This window comes from Mixophyes fleayi, chromosome 11 (assembly GCF_038048845.1).
Source record: "Mixophyes fleayi isolate aMixFle1 chromosome 11, aMixFle1.hap1, whole genome shotgun sequence".
Taxonomy (NCBI): domain Eukaryota; kingdom Metazoa; phylum Chordata; class Amphibia; order Anura; family Limnodynastidae; genus Mixophyes; species Mixophyes fleayi.
The window spans coordinates 22,374,015-22,393,150 of NC_134412.1; the positions used below are offsets into that span (position 1 = coordinate 22,374,015).

A 19,136-nucleotide genomic window follows, 5' to 3' on the forward strand; every position below is an offset into this window, starting at 1 on the left:
ACAGGGAAACAGCAACAGAGACAGATAACAGAAGCAGAATCCTAACAAATGAGTACAAATAAAACATTCTGTAATACAGGGACTTAATTGGTTTGAAGTAATTCAAAACTCAAAAATTGAAAATGTTAATTGGTTAAGAAAAAAAAGGATAAAATGGTATACAATACAAAGTTATACATTCACACAATATTGTATAAATTGGTTTCATTTTTTTTAATTAAATTACACAATAAATCAACATTATATACATTACCTACAGTGAAAAATATATTTCTTTCCCTGTATTACATTTACATGTACATTGCATGTACTATAATGTCATTTGTAAAACCTGAGACAAGTGCAATGAATCAAGCACCATTATTTTTTTGCCACCTGAAAAACAGAGTGGTCCTCAAACCGTAGGCTGAGGCCAATTGTCCCTGAATGCAAATTTACTTTTCCATTGGACAAAATGATTTGTGTTTAGAGGGATTCTATTGCATTACTGTAGACAGATTCATATACAGCATCTTCCCCATAAGGATGGTGAAAGATGATGTTCTGACATGTGCTATACATTCATTCTCAAATTTAACACATTATACATTCCAATTACGTCACTTATAGCTTGATTATAACTGAAGAAAGATTCATGCACAGCGTTCGCCACATATGGCTAGAGAAAGAAAAACTGGCCAACATAACTTGTGACTAGAGCTCTCTGAATGGACTAAGTACTAGGCTAATCACCGCTATTTCAAATGCTAGATGACAGCTGTCAAGTGCCCATATACAGGAGCCAGCAATGTACCCATAGCCATCAAATGCTTAGAGCCAGCAAATAGTGTCATACCTTGACTGGTGAAAGAAAAGCTGTCCAGCGTAACATATGACTAGAGGTCTCCAAATGGGACAAAGTACTAGACTAATCACCTCCATTCCAAATGCAAGATAACAGCTGCCAACTGCCCAGGGCAGGCGCTAGCATTGTTCCCATAGTCATTAATTGCTAAGAGTCATTAGCTAGCATTGTAGCCATAGTCATCAACTGTCCAGAGCTAAGAAATAGTGCTATAACTTTAATTATCAATTGCCTGGAGCCAGGATCTAAAGCTTTACCTGTAACGATCAACAGGTTCGAACAAAGAATTAACACAGTATCGGTAATCGCCAACTAGCCTCGGGCAGGAATTAGCGCTATATCTGCAATTGTAAAGTGCCTGGAGCAAGGAACTAGCACAGTACATGTAATCATCAATTGACCAGAATCAAGAATTAGCATTGTACCTGTAATCACCAGCTGCCCAGAGCCAGAAACTAGCATTTATTAACTTTTTGGTATGTGTTTTTGTTTATTTTTCGTTCATTGGTGCTAAAATATATTTTATACATGTTAACCCCAGTTAAAATAGTCTTAATCACTAATGGAGTTCCACATGGCTGCATATACTAATAGTACTAATTACTAATTACTAATTAATATTGCTATATATTTTTAGAGCAGGCTTATCTATTGTCATTTAGAATTTTAATTATCTTTATTGCATTTGATACATCCAATATTTTTTATATATTATCCTACTGTTTTTGCTGATTTAGATCTACATTATTTAATTCCTCTTGGGTGACTTTATTGTCTTTTCAGGTCATACCTGGTGCACCAGGCTATCTTCACAGGGGCTAGCTAGATGTTTCTTAATTATTATTATTTATTTTATTTTGTAACTTGTTATTGTGCTGTCTGTTCTTTTGTCACATACTTCCCTTTAGATTATAAATTATTTTAAATCTGATGTATATAATTACATCTTTGCAATAGAATCCCCCTTTCTCCTGTTGGATAATTTAAGCATCCTAACATGCATGTGCATAGTATCCCATGTGGTGTTGAAAATCAATTCAAGCTATATTTAAATAATTCAATTTACATTTGTATAACATTAAACCCTTATTTGCTGCTAATTGTTCTTGTTCCCTTTAATTTCCATAAGTGAGGAGAGATCTGCAGGTATTCCAATCCAATTGGGAAGATAAACAGCCTCATACCGGAATACTTCTCGGTGTGGAGAATTTGGCATGGTGTAGTTGGAAAGATAAATGGTTTCACCTCCTGCCATGATTGAAGCCCAAATTCCAAAAGACCCTATGGTCATAATGGTGTGGTTACAATGTACCAAGAGGGCAAAGTCACGGGCAGGAGAAGCTTCACTGCCACCCCCAGCAAAGTGAACATCTCCTAGGGAATTATTAATATTCTCCTTGCACCAATCCATGCCATTACTGGTCACCACAAAGAGAGGATTGGCATACTTGTTCCTGTAGTAGGCAATGGCCTTGTCCATATATCCTTTGTGGGCTACAACCCCTTTCCATTTTTTCGGCATTAGTTCTACATAGTCACCCCTGCGAACATGCACCCCAATAAAGGTAACATTTTTGCTATCTCCCCTCACTTTTTCAAGGTAGGCATTAGCTTCCTCAACAACAAAGTCATGGAATGTGAATTCCTGGAGAATGTCTTCCTTGATGTGGTGATAGAACGTCCATGAATATGGAGTGCCCAAAAATTGAACATATTGTCCAGAGATATTCTTATATTCCGGCAGCATCCAATTTCTCAGCATGTACTTCTTCCACTTTATACGATCGGCAATCTCCTGCGAAAGTACAGGTAATTTTATTATAAATAACTTTGATAGCTCTTGATGCATGTGGGGTAGGATATAAGGTTGATGGCCGTTTAGCTTTGATAAAGCATAGAGCACTGCATACCCCCCCATTAGATTTCCTAAACGTCCACGAGGTTCTATTGTCCAAACACCGGACACTGGCTGGACACGGGTTGGTGGCTTTATACACGTATCCAGTTTTACATTTGACAAGTTATCTTGATGGATAATCTTGTAGAACATAGAGGAGAGCCTTTTGTCCGAAGTGAGATACAGATTCATGAGCATGAAGATTAGAAATATTAATAAAATCCAGACTAAGTAATGCTTCCTGCTCAAAGCCATTCCAGACTAACCAGTAAAATCCCTATGTAAACAAAAAGAAAAAAATAGATCAGTTAATTATCAGAAAACAAAATAATAGCCATAAAATTTCCTTGTCAATTTTGTTTCAACAAACACAATGCAGACAGTAACAAACATAATTTATACTTTTATATTCATCACTGTAGCTGCAAAGTATACTACAATACTTCGTTGGACAAATGTAAAGCTTAGAATTAGAACATAGGTGGTGGATGAATTGTGCGTTAAAATAAGACTGATAAGAGTTGGGAGCAACCACATAACTGCCTATTAAAGACATAACTCTTTCTTCTAATATGAAGTCTTACAATGAGGCCAGTCCTTTGGTGCTCATAGGGACAGCCAAAAACTGCATACAGATAGCAAGTTATTATTCTCAGAAAGAATGCTTTACATAAGAACACTTTGTTTGACATTGATTCAGTTAGGTATAACAGTAAATAGTTCATCCGTAGCCCCATATCACTTTAATATATTTAATCATACTACTCTTCTCCTTCAGCATCGCTTTGATTAAATGCTACAAAATGTAACATTCTGCATTCCTTTATTCCTCCATTATTTCCTGCACTGACTCTATACATATAAAGATTTCATCCTGACTGTGATTATTCTACCTCTCTTCAAGTAACCTGAAAAAAAATATATTATATGAGATCAAAATCAATAATGTCCTGAACTTCTACAGTATGTAGATGTATGTATACAATTTGATTTGTTTCATGCTCCTTCTATTTACAGGTTATATTTCTTATAACCATAGGGTCAACTGAAGACCACATTCTCCCTATTCCAAAATTCCGTTCACTTTGAATGCTGGTGTGTATTGATGGGGGTCACAATTTTTATGGTTTTAGCCAAGAATGATGATGAAGAGAGCCTTTCATAAGAGCAACAGCACACATTAATGGATAGTGTCACAAGCCGCGGCAGTGCCTCAAGCCACCAAGGCTCATTGTTTATTGCGTGGCTGCGTCCTGGCCATCACCATGACGACCGGAACGTCACTTCTGGTTTGTCCCGGCCGACAATGGGGCAACGACCGGGACACTCTGTGTGTTTGCTTCACGCCCCAGGTGCGTGCACGGGGAGGGGGGGGGGGCTATATGATTAATTATTAGCCTTCTGTGGCTAATTACCCATCAGGTCACTGATTGGGTGACGTGTGTATTTAAGGCAGGGGGTGCTTTGCCTCCCTGCCATTAATGGCGTTGTTTCCTGTGGGATTGCTGACCTGTGTCCTTTGAACTCTCTTGATTGACCTCCTGTTGTAACCCATGGCTTGTTACTTGGACTCTGCTTGAATTCTAATAGCACTGACCTTCGGATCTGCACCTTGGATTTTCCTGCCCGCTACCAACCCTGACCCTTTGCCTGTTTCTGACCACTCTACCCGCTACAGACCCCAGACCTTGGCCTACTACTGACTATACACTTCCATCCTGTCTACCACCTCCTATCCCCTCGCTGCGGTATTGCTCATAAACTTATACTACACTAAAGCCCTGGGGACATCTGAGTACCTGCGAGTGCGACAAGCTCTACGGGAAAGGCGGCTGTCATAGGGGAAGACCTCTATCACTAGTTCTGCAAGCTTATGACAATAGCCACTAGCCGTAACAGATAGATTGAGGTTTGTTCAGTGAGAGGGGAAAATGGTTGAAGTGTCACTGGCAACACTGTAAAGCTGCTGGATAACAGCGGGGCATTTCTTAGTACTGTAAATTAAATTATATCTGGTCCTGCCTAAATTATTGGGATATAACAAAGAAAAAAACACACACAAGAGAGAGCGCTATGCTAAAAGTAATACATATTTAATAAATGATATAAATAATATAATGTAATGCAATATAAACTCTAAATCATAATTGGCGGAGACAAAGAAGTCAAATCTCAAGTGCTATTGAAATTACAATTCATGAAGCCCACATAACGATGTGTCAAGGGGCAAACAAATTCCTTGTAGCCTGCATGACTTTCTCCTTTACAATATAATAATGCATGCGAAGAATGATATTTCTAGGCTGTTGGCCTGGGGCTGACCTAGGTCAGAGGGATCTGTGTGCTCTATCCAAAAAGAGGTCTGCATCCGTGGCATTCATTAGAATAGTTTTAAATAAGCCAAGCAGATAGCCAGGTAAGGCTAGAGCATCCACAGTCTCAGGAATATTTTTGAGGCGGATGTTATTCCTTAGAACTCTATTTTCGATATACTCACATTTCTTCATGAGTGACGCTACATCCTTGCACAGTGAGGAGAGCTCATTGGTGGTGTCCGCTAGAGATCTGCAGATTTCATCCATTTTGGTCTCCAGTGCATCAATGCGGTTGCCAGGTTCATTAATATCTTTACGAAAGTCCAGAATTGCCTGGCGTAGTTCTGTGTGAAACGTCGTCTTGATGTCTTGAAACACAGAGCTGATTAAGTGACTCATGGCAGAGGGGATTTCATTCTCCCCAGGTGGATCTGAACTTGGTGAACAGTCAACGTGGAGCTGAGCCATTAATGTCGTTTGTGATTTAGGTTGCTTTTTGCTTCTGTCAAAGAAGTTGGAGGCTTCCACCAAGGAGGTCTACTTCGTTCTGGCCACCATGACAGACCAGTTGTGTCGGTGCTGCAAGTTAAGTAGCTAAAGATAAAGAGTTGACTCCCCAACATAGGGTAGCTAGTACAAAATAGCTGGGGGTAAAGCCAGAAGTGAATGGTTGTTAACGGTCATTCTGTGGTGACCAGGCCGCATGTATTGCGCATCGGGCGCACAGGAGGTAAGTTGCAATAGCTTAGGAGCCGGATCATAGAGTGTCCAGAAACGTCAAGTGTGCTGTGAGAGTAAGCACAGGCTAACTGCCTGGTTTAGGATAACAAATGCAACTGTAGTTTTCAAGTTGGACAGTAGAGGGCAGCAATGCTTTACACAGAGGCGACAGAAAGTTGTATGTTGCAGGGATTAACCCTCTGATGTCTGGGATCACTTTAATAGTGCAGGTTAGAACCAATTAGAGCAGCAGTGCCACTGAGCCTCTATTTTGTGCTTGTGTACAGGCTGTGGACCATAACATGCAGCCACTACCCTTCTTAGCTATATGGGTTCGTTGAAGGGCCCTCAGGTTATTTGAGGGAGACAAAAGCTCCGTGCAAGAGCGTGCTAGTAGGGGTGTCAACGGCTTAGGCAGTATTGACGGCCGCACCTCTGAACCAGATTACTAGGCGGAGGGGACACTCAAATATGTGTCGCTGCCCAGTCTGGATGTCATGTGGGGATTGCCGCACTAACCTGTTAACCTAATTGAGGTCCATGTGAGGGAGCCGGTCTTGTAGTGTCCACCTGTAGTGGATTAAAGTTCTGTCGTCCGTGGTTCCAGTCTGCAGGCAGGCAAGAGCGTTGGCTGCCGTCCCGGGTGTGTATCACTCTGTCCCGATGTCTATACTAAGCAGCAGTGCCGGCAGTATGAGGCTCAGGGCTGCCAAAAGGAATTCAGGGCCCGGGTACAACAAACTCATGGCCCCCCTCATAGACGAGTAAGCCCTAACGATGGTGCAAAAAAGAATTGCAGGTGTGGTCATACATTCTGGGGCGTGTCAATGCGCCGTTGGGGTGTGGCTAGCCTAACGGCGGTGCAAAAATTTTCGGGGATGTGGTCATACATTTCGGGGCATGGCAATGCACCGTTGGGGCGTGGCTAGCACATCAAAATCACTAGGTCCTGAATTCACCAGAGCGTGACATATGTCCCAGCACTCCTGACTTTTAAAACATCTAGCGCCACAGTGTAGTATAAAAAGAATGCAGTGTGTACACAAAGAGTTCAGTCTTGGCCTGCGCTGACTGGGCTCACCAAATACTCACCAAACATTGGCATTGTCCCTACTAGAATCACAACATTTCACACACTATGCTGCTCTGTCCTACCTGTTCTTCTCACTTTCTCCACCTGTGGCTGCTGGTTTCTTTAGTTGTGGCTTGCCTGGATCTTGGAATGTAGAAGGACCTATTTGGGGAAAAAAAATGGCTACATTTAGAAAATTACAGTCAGACGCAGCGTTAAATCAATAGCACCCACGATTAATAATTAGGCCTTCCTCCAGCCCCAACATTAAAATAATAGTATTCACATTTAATAAATAAACCTATTTCCCGTCATGCAAACAACCTAACAATACCTATTTCCCACAACCATCACTGCCATTAAATAATTCATAGTCACATTTAATAAATAGACCTCATTCTCCCCAAACTCATCTCCACATTCAATAGCCCCCAAATCACCCCATCTTGAATTAATAATCCCCACTATTGAATTGCCTCACCATCACCCTACAAACAAAATAGCACCCATTAATTAGCCACCACCTACCTCACACACACTACATTGCAACAAGCCCCTGTGCCATCACACACACAATACTGTGCCCCTTCATCACAACTACACTGCACCCTCCATGCTGCTTTCCCCCCTTTTTCTTCACTCTGTGCCTCTCTGCCCCCGTTTTCCTCCTCTGTGCCTCTCTGCCCCAGTTTTCCTCCTCTGTGCCTCTCTGCCCCAGTTTTCCTCCTCTGTGCCTCTCTGCCCCAGTTTTCCTCCTCTGTGCCTCTCTGCCCCAGTTTTCCTCCTCTGTACCTCTCTGCCCCAGTTTTCCTCCTCTGTGCCTCTCTGCCCCCGTTTTCCTCCTCTGTGCCTCTCTGCCCCCGTTTTCCTCCTCTGTGCCTCTCTGCCCCAGTTTCCCTCCTCTGTGCCTCTCTGCCCCTGTTTTCCTCCTCTGTGCCTCTCTGCCCCTGTTTTCCTCCTCTGTGCCTCTCTGCCCCAGTTTTCCTCCTCTGTGCCTCTCTGCCCCAGTTTTCCTCCTCTGTGCCTCTCTGCCCCAGTTTTCCTCCTCTGTGCCTCTCTGCCCCAGTTTTCCTCCTCTGTGCCTCTCTGCCTCAGTTTTCCTCCTCTTTGCCTCTCTGCCCCAGTTTTCCTCCTCTGTGCCTCTCTCCCCCAGTTTTCCGCCTCTCTGCCCCAGTTTTCCTCCTCTGTGCCTCTCTGCCCCAGTTTTCCTCCTCTGTGCCTCTCTGCCCCTCTTTTATAGTACTGTCCCTCTGTTTCCTCTCCTTGCCACTCAGTTTCTCTCCTTACCTTTTGTCAGCTTCTTTTCTTTTCTTTTCTTCTCTTCTGTCTTCTCTTCTTTCTTCTGCCTTGGTCTTGTTTGTCTGGCTGCGGCGCTCCTCACTGACTGACGGGCGTGACTTGATGACATCACGCCCGGCAGTCAGTGTGAATGGAGAAGACAGGAGAGGAGGGACGCGGCGCCGCGGGTCACGTGAGTATGGGATTTTTTTTCTCATCCAGCTCCCCCCACCAACGAAGCACGCAACCCCCAAACCCCTGGCATGGCCGAGCCCGGGTAAAATGTACCCGCTCCCCCCCCCCCTCTCGGCGGCCGTGATGAGGCTCAATAGGTGGTGAGGTTCCGCTGAGGTAAATGGTCTATGAGCCGTGCAGAAGAGATATCCTGCAGTTGTTGGTGGTGAGTCCCCAAGGTGAGGCGTGGATTAGGCCTTAATATGGAAAACGATGAATTTCAGGTTCCTGGCAGCCGGAAAAGATTTGCCCCAAGGGGTTCTGATGTTGTGTCCAGGTTGCTAGTGCTGGTTAGGGAGAGGATGTCGTAGTTTTTCCTGGTAATTCCAGGTGGAATAGCAGGAGCAAATTAAATGCACGTCTGCTGAAGATGGCTGCCAGGCCACGCCCCTGTTCACTAACTTTTAATGGTAAAATGGTGGCTCTAAATACAGATAAAGAAGAAAAGAAAAAAAAACCATTTTAAAATGGCACAAAAATAGTCAAAACCCTGTTGAATTTCGTGTGACTGTTCAATTGCGAGGTACAATGGACCCTTAAATGGCAAATAGTGGAGATTGAGCACAGCTCCATATATTATATGACATTGTTTCCTCGTTAGCTATATTGATTTGTCGCTTGAACAGGAGTTCCATTAACTACACCTGTCAAGTAAATCTGCAAATTGTTTTGGTCATTTAATTCATATGGCGATACGCTAGGATCCAAGATAGTTTATTAAAGCAGCAGTAAGAGAGGCACATTTTTTTACTGGATGAATTACCTGCCAATAGGTGACATCTTAGAAAAATCCACCAGCTTGACAGGTAAGATTTGTTGGAAAGGTGTTCCGAGAGGTCACATCTGTCAAAACCTCAGATTGGAAAGTTGTCCTAAATAAGAATATAGACGGGCAGTGTTCTGCTCATTGAGTGAATTGTTCGGATCAGCTCACTTAGACAACTTTCTCTGGCGTGGTGAGCAGCTATAATTTTGGACATACTATTGATTTTACAAACCGCACTCTGACAACAATGACAAGAGAGTCTCTAAAGACGAAAGCACTTAAACAGCAGACATGTGTGCTTTTCATTAACTTTACACTTACAATTGAGGGTTAAATTATCCCTGGGCCAGGCCGACCAATAAGGGTAAAGTGGTAGGGCCAGGGCACCTTATATATATCCCCAGGGAAAGTTAGTCTGTTCCAGTCAGCTCGACAAGATCCTGTGCAGTGGAAGACATAGAAAGGATTTGTATCAGTGTTATTTAGACTATTTTTCTTTCCCCTTTATTTCCTGTTTTACAAGTCCCTGAATTTGTTCACCTGATCACGAATTAGCTTCCTTCTTGAGAAATGGCTTTCAATATGGCATCCATATCCCGGATCAGGATAGCTTAAGGCCCCATATACCTCGCAATTTAAAATCCTCCTACATCTTTCCCGAACCAATAGCTGACAAAATTGCAAAAGAAATTAGCCTGAGTCGCATGATAGGCCCTTTTGTTCACCCTCCCCTCCACAATTTAGTGGTATCCCCAATAGGGGGAGTCTCCAAAAAAACAGCCGGCAAGTTTCAGCTGATACAACACCTATCTTTCCCGGCCGGTGGTTCAGTAAACCATTTCATAGACCCCTCATATAGCTCAGTGACCTACCAATAGTTTGATTCAGCTCTCTCATTAGTGCAAGAACATGGCCACGGTTTGAATCTAGCCAAGCTCGACATCGAAGCCGCATTCCTCTTACTGCCCCTTCATCCTGATTCCTTTAAATTTATGGGCTTTCGTTACCAAGGTGGTTTCTATATAGACCACTTCCTACCCGCTGCGCATACCTTGAGATGTTCAGCTCGTTCCTACATTGGTGCATACAGGCGGAAACGGAACACCAAGGAATAGCACCTTGACTATTTTTTAATAATAGGTAGAGCAGGATCCCCACAGTGTAGGAACATACTGAAAGCGGCGCAAGATTTATTCACAGTTTTGTGTGTTCCAATAGCGCACGATAAGACTGAAGGTCCAACACATAAGTTGTCATTTTTAGGGATCAAAATCAATACCCTAGCAAGCAATTTCCGAGTTTCAGTCAAAGCAGGTTACTCAGCTGCGCAAAGTGCAGTCCCTATAAGGGTCTTTTAATTTTGCTTGTAGGATCATTCTCATGGGCCGAGTTTTGTGCCGAAAACTCCAAATGGCCACAGCCAGCAAAGTAAATCTGCACGTAACCATCCGTTTATCGTAAGAGATCAAGGAAGACATACTAATTTGGTTGAAATTTCTGCAGGAATTCAACGGTAAGAGAATATGACCCACTCCTCCAATTTCTAACAAGCAATTGGACTTATACAGGAATGCGTCGGTTTGGCGCTTACCTCAACACACTGGCCTGAAACATGGCATCAGTCGGGTTTAGTACACAACTTGTTAGTTTTGGAGCTTTTTCCAATCATTTTGTCACTTGAGCTTTGGGCAACGAGAATTAAGCGGCTGCCGTATCATTTTCTGGGGCAACAATCTGGATGTTGCTCGTTTGATCAACAAACAGAGCACATTGTCCCAACATGCCATCTCCTTGTTACGACATTTTATTCTACACTGTCTCGAGCATGATATCACATTCAGTGCAAGACACATACCGGGGATTGAAAACGGCATAGCAGAAGCCTTTGCCGCGTTTCCAATGGCGTAGTTATAGGGCATTAGTTCCAAGGGCCAATCTACAAGGGACACCATGCCCCTCTAGTGTCTGGCAGATCATCAAGCCGGCATAAAAGGACTGGCTGAACGATCTTTGGCACAAACCACGAGACGAGACTACTTGAAGTCATGGCGGCCATGGTCACATTTCCAGGAATCTAGGAAGACTCCAGTGTCAAGTCAAGCGAGGCCATGTCAGCATTCATGTGGAATTGATAAAGAGAAGGGTCATCAAAGACAGCTATGGCATCAATGCATGCAGGTATATCGTTCATGTCTGACCGTTACGGCATCACCGATGTCACAAAGTGCTTTATAATATCCAAAGCCTTAAAAGGTTTGGCTAGAGACAGGCCTATACCACCAGACACCAGGAGGCCAGTAGATATACATATTCTTCATAGATTAATGCATGCCCTTCTATCTGTTACGCACAACAATTACGAGTTACTACTTTTTCGCACAGCATTTGCTTTAGCATTTATTAGAGCCTTTAGAATTTCTGAGTTGGTAGTTCAATCCAGAACATGCAGATTATCTGCTCTACTGGCTCAAATCACTATAATCGAAGGAATCAGCTGTTATGCAAAATCAGCAGATCCAAAAGTGATCAGGCAGGAAAAGGTTGCTGGATACAGTTGCAGGCGCAAACGGACGCTGAAATTTGTCCCCTTACATTAGCAACACAATATGCCAATCTTAGACCCAGAAACTGCCCTTTATTTTTAGTTCATCAAGATGATTCCCCTTTAACCAGGTATCAAGGCCATATTTAAGAAATCACTAACATTATTAGGTTTAGACACCACTCTGTTTGGTACACATTCCTTCCGCATAGGCGCGGCAACATCTGCTCCATTAGTAGGCTCTTCGGTAGCAGAGATTAAGACACTAGGCCGCTGGAAATCAGCCACATATAAAAAATACATTAGGCCGAATGTTTGAGCTTTTATGTCTTTTGTCTCTTTCTATTAACTCACTTTCACCTCTCCGGTTACCCATGGCTCCACCGCTTGTCGCTTTTACGCGAGGGCATGAAGGGCTTTTCACATTTTTCCCCGGATCAAGGCCTGATTAGTGGTGGGCCTCTGGGGTTTTTTGGATTTTTTACCTTCATATGGATAACCTTCCTTTACTCCTTCTATCCCCAACCCTGCTTTACTGGCATTTCTAACAGTTAATACGGTTGAACTCAGTGTTTTCAGTACAACACGTCCTATCTGACAGCATCCTGACTAGGAATAATTTGTTTCACAAATGTCCCGAAAAAAACAAAATCCATATGGATAGTTGGACATTCATACGTGTTCTGGGCAGCCAAACACGACAAGGGCTCAGACTGCTCCGATTTCACTATTCCCGTTCAAATATATTGGTTAGGCAAGTGAGGTCTCTGTTTTTCTTCCCTGGCTGAACAAGCCAGTCATGCAATAGGGCCCACCAGATGCATTAGTCATACACTTGGGAGGAAACGATCTGGGGCAAGAAAAATTCCTGGATTTAAATATAAACATTAGAAAGGACCTGAAAGTCATTAAAAATAATTGGCCGACCACAGTGATAATTTGGTCCGCAATAATCCCCCTGAAGATTATGGGGAACCTGGTTAAGATGGTTAACCGGATCGTAAAAAAGATTGTGAGTTCATTGGGTGGCTTCGCAATAGATCACGGATGGATATCAGTAGATCAAGTCCAGTTATATGGCAGGGACGGGGTTCACCTATCTACGGAGGGCATAGAGAGTTTCATAAAGACCATAGCTCATTGGCTTCTTTCCTTAGGTCCGAAGGTGGCGGGCTGTCCATCCCCTAGACGCCAGCGGTGGTAGGAAGGGCACTGCGAACAGCGGCTGATGAATACGGCGTTATCGCTGATTGGACTCAGGTCACTGTCCCCTTCGAGGTAAAGTGACTATTGATCCTTTTTGTGGGAGGGATCCCCTAGCCTGCTTAGAAGCAGGTCATTGTGAGTCGAGAGGGGGTGTAGTCACCTGCCACCAGATTTAGCGCCGGCCAAGCATTTAGGGAGTAGACCCGGTTTGTTAAGTGGATTCAAGGCCAGTTTGCCATTCCACACTTGGTTCCGGTTATCAGTTCGTTAGTTGTCTCGCAGTGCACTTTCACTGCCACCAATTTTATTATAAATAATAAACTGTGACCTAATTTTGCCACGTATTCAGTCTCCATGTCGTAATTTTAGTTATGTTAAGTACGGTATTACAAGTTATAGGAAAAGTATGAATATAGGCATCCAGGTTATGCTGTTTAAAGCCTCTTGATTAGCTAAAGGAGCTCTCTGTCATTTGCCATGAGTGAGATTGACATCTATGCCTAAATAGAACTTTTTTACATCAGTCATTGTTGGGGATTTAGTAACTGAACCTCTGTTTCCTTAATGAGAACCCTGGAAGCAGGATTTTATTTGTTTTTTACTGAGATTACAACTGTGGGCCCTACAGACTAGGAATCCCGGCGTTTGGCCCCGCCCCTGTGACGCAATGACGCAAAACGCGTAATTTGAAAATTATTATATACCAGCACTGTATATTTCTGAATTTGTACTACAAGTGCTTGGGGTGTGACATTTTCGCCATTCCCCAAAAATCTATTTTCAGGTGTTGAAATTTTTATATACCAGCAGTATATATTTCTTAATTTGCACTACAAGTGCTTGGGGTGTCAGATATTCCCCTCTTTGAACAAACCTATTTTCTGGTGTTGAAATTATTATATACCAGCACTACATATTTCTGAATTTGCACTACAAGTACTTGGGGTGTAACATATTACCCTGCTCCAAAAAATCTATTTTCTGGTGCTGAAATTATTATATACCAGCAGTATATATATCTGAATTTGCACTACAAGTGCTTGGGGTGTGACATATTCCCCTGTTCCCAAAAATCTTTTTTCTGGTTCTGAAATTATTAGATACCAGCACTATATATTTCTGAATTTGCACTACAAGTGCTTTGGGTCTCATTAAAATGGATTCACAGCAGTCCACATATAAGCACGATCAGCAAGCAGCTGCTGGCACCAGTCCTGATGGTAGTCTTCCCTGTACATCATCTGGTAAAGCCTATGTAAAAGTACATATTCTTTTTAAGTCAGGGAAAAAAACACACTAACAAAAAGCTTTTACTGTGTTGAAGAGAAAAAGAGGTGTAACTAATGAAAAGTTAACTGCCGAGAAAAGAAAAATTGCCAACATGCCATTCTACACACGCAGTGGCAAAGAAAGAATGGGGCCTTCGCCTTTCTCTATTAGTGCGATCTAAAAATGTTACAGAGCCTTCTTCTTGTAAGGTCACTCGTGACCAAGCAAGACCAAGTAATTTGGAGTACAAAAGTGGTGCACAACTACTGTTATGTGTGAAAGCCAAGCTGCAGGAAAACAGTAAGGCATTAGAGGATAATGTATGATCAGAGTCAGAAATGACACCAATCCCTGAGGAGAGTCCATCCACGAGTGGTATGTGTAATCGTGACCATTTTAATTATGTACCCATAAAGAAGGGCCCTTTCAGCATTTCTGGTGATGTGTGCTTGAACAGCCCGAGTGTAGCCGGTGATACACCAATTGAGGATGCCACTTTGGAATTAGAAGAGCATGAGGTGGAGATTTGTGTAGGCGATGAGGACGCTAATGAGGATGTTGATGAGGATGAGGTTGTTTGTGTAAGTCCTGCACCAGTGGCAGCAGTTCTGGCACGTCACAAGAAGAAGCCCATTGTCATGCCTGGGCATAAAACCAAGAAAGCCACTTCTTATGTGTGGAATTAGTTCTACCCAAATCCTGACAACAGTTGTATAGCCATTTGTAGTGTATGTCAAGCCACAGTCAGTCGAGGAAGGGACCTTAACCAGCTTTGAACCTCATCCATGTTACGCCATTTGACGAGATTTCATGGTTGGGAAAAGCTGGAAGTTATGGCAAAAAAATAAAAAGCACTCCATCATCAGCTAGGACCCTTCCTTTCCATTGCGTTTATGTATTAATCTTTCTTTCATTATATGATTTTATTAGTGTTCACTACTGACATTTTGTTTGTCATGCCATAGAATCCAGCTTTAGAGGAGATATTTTATTAATGCATCCATCTAAAGTTCTCATAGCATATTAATAAAAAATATAATTAAGCATGTTGCTAGAGTATCGAGGGTGGAGTAATAAGTACTGTTCGGAATAGTTTTCATGAAATGTTTTGCATTTAAGTCCATTAATAACTGCTGCAATATAGTGAGGAGTCAATATAAATACCGCTTTGCTATTATCCCAGATTTCTAAGTATGATACATTTTGTAAAATAACTACATTTACACCAGTCAATATATTATTGGTAAATGAAAATCTGTTTCAGATAGATTAATACATGAATAATCTGCATGTTATGTTACAAAAGGTTTAAAAGTAGGCAGCACAGTGGCCTAGTGGTTAGCACTTCTGTCTCACAGCACTGGGTTCATGAGTTCAATTCCCAAGCATGGCCTTATCTGTGTGGAGTTTGTATGTTCTCCCTGTGTTTGCGTGGGTTTCCTCCGGGTGCTCCGGTTTCTACCCACACTCCAAAAACATACTAGTAGGTTAATTGACTGCTATCAAAATTGACCCTAGTCTCTCCCTGTCTGTCTGTCTCTCTGTCTTTGTGTGAGTGTGTGTCTATATTAGGTAATTTAGACTGTAAGCTCCAATGGGGCAGGGACTGATGTGAATGAGTTCTCTGTACAGCGCTGCCTATTTAGTCCACAAACAAGTAGAAAAGAGCAGAGAGGAAGCACAATGAGGAGTGGTTGTTGTTTATTTAAGATTTAATGTGTATAATGGTTTACTCATTTAGTATATGCTTTTGGGCTGTTTTCTTGCAAGCACAAAACAGCAACACCAGTTTTCATTACAATATCTGATTGTGGTTAGATAATTTCTCTTTTTCTCTTTAAAAGTCATAAAGAAAAAAATATATGCAGTGGGCCCTGGGTTCTGTATAATAATTTTATTTCCTAAACTTATATTCTTATTCCTATATATTTAGTTTGACCATTATTTTAATAAATAGCATCCAAATATTATTATTATTATTATTATTATTATTATCATAGATTTGTAAGGCGCCACAGTGCTCCGCAGCGCCGTACATTAGGAAAACAGGACATACTTAAAACAGGGACATACAAGGCAGACAAAATAAATGCAGACCTGAAAACAAAGGGTATGAAGGACCCTGCTCATTATCTTACATTTTAAGTGGAAGAGGGCACAGCTGGAACAAGAGGAACAAGTGTGGCTCAGAGTAGAGATTGGGACAGGTGTGAGGGTGCATTAGTGTGAATAGTGTTATTGGGGATATGGTAAGCTGTAAACAAGAGATAGGTTGTCAGAGTACATGTAAAGATTTGAAGGCAGTGGAAAGCCTGATTATATGTGGTAGGGATTTCCATAAGTGGGGAGCAGCACGGGAGAATACTTGTATTCACTGCTCATATTTCCTTTTTGCCTCGGACTCTCTTAAATGGTGAAGCAATATGATAGACAAACACATTGTAAAACTGAGACTGTCACTAAATCATAAAACCTTGAGTTTAATGAAAGGTAGGGACAAGCAGGGAAGCTGCTTCAAATTGATATTGCAAAGGGGGTATCAGGTATTTGTTGCCTCCACTGACGAAGAACATTTCCCCTCTTTTCAATCCCTGGTCCTTGTCAATCCAATTTGCATTCAATTCAGTGGTGCTCATTAAACCTAAGCTCCCTCTCTCTCTCTCTCTCTCTCTCCCCCTCCCACTCTCTATCTCTCCCCTTCTCTCTCCCCCCTCTCTCTTCCCTTTCTCTCTCTCTCTCTCCCTCTCTCTCTCTCCCTCTCCCACTCTCTCTCTCTCTCTCTCCCTCTCTCTCCCCTCTCTCTTCCCTCTCTCTCTTCCTCTCTCTCCCTCCTTCTTCCTCTCTCCCTCTCTCTCCTTCCCCTTCTCTCTATCTCCCTCTCTCCCTCCCCTCTTACTCTCTCTCTCTCTCCCCACTCTCTCTCTCTCTCTCTCTCTCTCCCCCCTTCTCTCTCTCCCTCTCTCTCTCCCTCTCCCCCTCTCCCCCATCTCTCTCTCTCTCCCTCTCTCTCTCCCCTTCTCTCTCCCTCCCTCTCTGCCTCTCTCTCTCCCCCTCTCTCTCCCTCTTCCTCGTTCTCTCTCTCCCTCTCCTCTCTCTCTCTCTCTCTCTCCCTCTTCCTCTCCCTCTCTTCTTTGTACTAGTTAGTGCCCTTGTAATTCACCAGTCATACACAGTCTTATTTCCTTGAAGCTTCTCTACACCAATACCACTGTTCCCCCCTATAAAAGCCTCCCAAGAAAACTGTAAGCATTTAACACCAATCCTTACCTAAGAAACCACTACCTATGACAAAAATCAAATCATCTAAATAATGTATCAATATATATCATATAATTACGAATTTATAATGGATCAATGCTTTGTGCAGCACTTCAAAGACATCTTGCTTTTCTACAAAACACGTCCTTTCCATTGCGTTTATGTATTAATCTTTCTTTCATTATATGATTTTATTAGTGTTCACTAATGGCATTTTGTTTGTCATGCCATAGAATCCAGCTTTAGAGGGGACATTATTAAGGCATCCATCTGAAGTTCTCATAGCATATTAAAAAAAATTGTAATTTAGCATATTGCTAGAGTATCGAGTGTAGAGTAATAAGCACTGTTAGGAATATTGTAATAACTGCTGCATTATAGTGAGGAGTCAATATAAATACCGCTTTGCTATTATCCCAGATTTCTAAGTATGATACATATTGTAAAATAACTACATTTACACCAGTCAATATATTATTGGTAAATGAAAATCTGTTCCAGATAGATTAATACATGAATAGTCTGTATGTTATGCTATAAATGGTTGAAAAGTAGATATGTCTGGGGGGAGAAAGAGAGATATGGTCTGTATAGCACAGGCTTATAGACTGATACGTTCTGGAATATCTACTACTAACACATATATTATAGAACAGCACTGTGTAATGCAATGCAGTAATGAATGCTCAACTTACCTTATTACTCTTATGGTCGATTTATTCTGACTATGAAAATCATTGTATTTTAAAAGCATCAGAGTAACATGTTCAGCTGCATATTTAGTTCCCAGCAAGTAGAAAAGAGCAGAGTGGAAGCAAAATGAGGAGTGGTTGCTGCTGTTCATTAGGAAGAAAAATGATCGCTGTAACATGGTTTAACTCTACACAGGTCTATCAGTTGTCTTTTTATGATTTAACGTGTATAATGGTTTACGCATTTATTATATGCTTTTGGGCTGTTTTCTTGCAAGCATAAAACAGCAACATCAGTTTTCACTACAATATCTGATTGTGGTTAGATAATTTCTCTTTTTTGCTTTAAAAGTCAAAAAGGAAAAAATATATTTTTCAGTGTTCTTAGTGATTGCCTTTAGTAAGTGCCCTAAACAGCATCAACATAGTGGAGGGAGAGGGAGAGAGAGAGAGGGAGAGGGGGGAGAGAGAGAGGGGGAGAGGGAGAGGTGTAAGGGGCCTTGGCTAAAGGGGCTAAGCAGTAAATTAGTGCCCCGAAGTGGTTTTTTTTTTGGTGTATTTTTTTATAAAGACATTATTATTACTGCGCAGCTGATCATTTATGTTTAGTCTAAATTTTGGCGACCCGTTTGTGCACCAAATCACAAAGAACTGACTGAAAAGCTGCTACCTGGGTTAGTCCGCCGATTACAATATGGTAGATAAAAGCTTGCATGTGAAGATCTGCTCTAGTAATAGGTAAAACTACAGCAACTGTAAACATGGATATTTTTGGCCTGCAAGTGTAATAACAGGAGCATACCTGCAACTCCCAGACACATGGAGGGTAGGGTGAGTGACTGAGCTTGTTATGGAAAATTGTGGTTCCCAAACTGTGTGCCTCCAGGGCCTGATTAAGGGTCACAGCCGCCCCAGGCTACTACACTAGTCCCCCCCCCCCCAGTGTGTGTGTAAATAATTTTTTTATATATATAGATATATATCTGTAAATAAAATTGTAAAACATTAATACATTAAACACACTTCATTATGCACTTCCTCTC

General features: G+C 42.0%; 1 protein-coding gene across 1 annotated transcript; it reads right to left on the minus strand.

Moving 5' to 3' along the window:
• Positions 1 to 1,378: 1,378 nt before the first annotated feature.
• Positions 1,379 to 18,177, minus strand: LOC142107593 (galactoside alpha-(1,2)-fucosyltransferase 2-like). Its single transcript, XM_075191110.1, has 2 exons — positions 18,097 to 18,177; positions 1,379 to 3,018 (listed from the first exon to the last, which is right to left on the minus strand). Exon 2 carries the CDS (start codon positions 2,994 to 2,996, stop codon positions 1,941 to 1,943), a length of 1,056 nt encoding a protein of 351 aa, XP_075047211.1. The 5' UTR covers positions 2,997 to 3,018; positions 18,097 to 18,177; the 3' UTR covers positions 1,379 to 1,940.
• Between the last annotated feature and the right edge of the window lie 959 nt (positions 18,178 to 19,136).

Bases quoted from the DNA above. Each gene is read 5' to 3' on its own strand.
- LOC142107593 (XM_075191110.1), bottom strand. From the start codon at position 2,996: ATGGCTTTGAGCAGGAAGCATTACTTAGTCTGGATTTTATTAATATTT.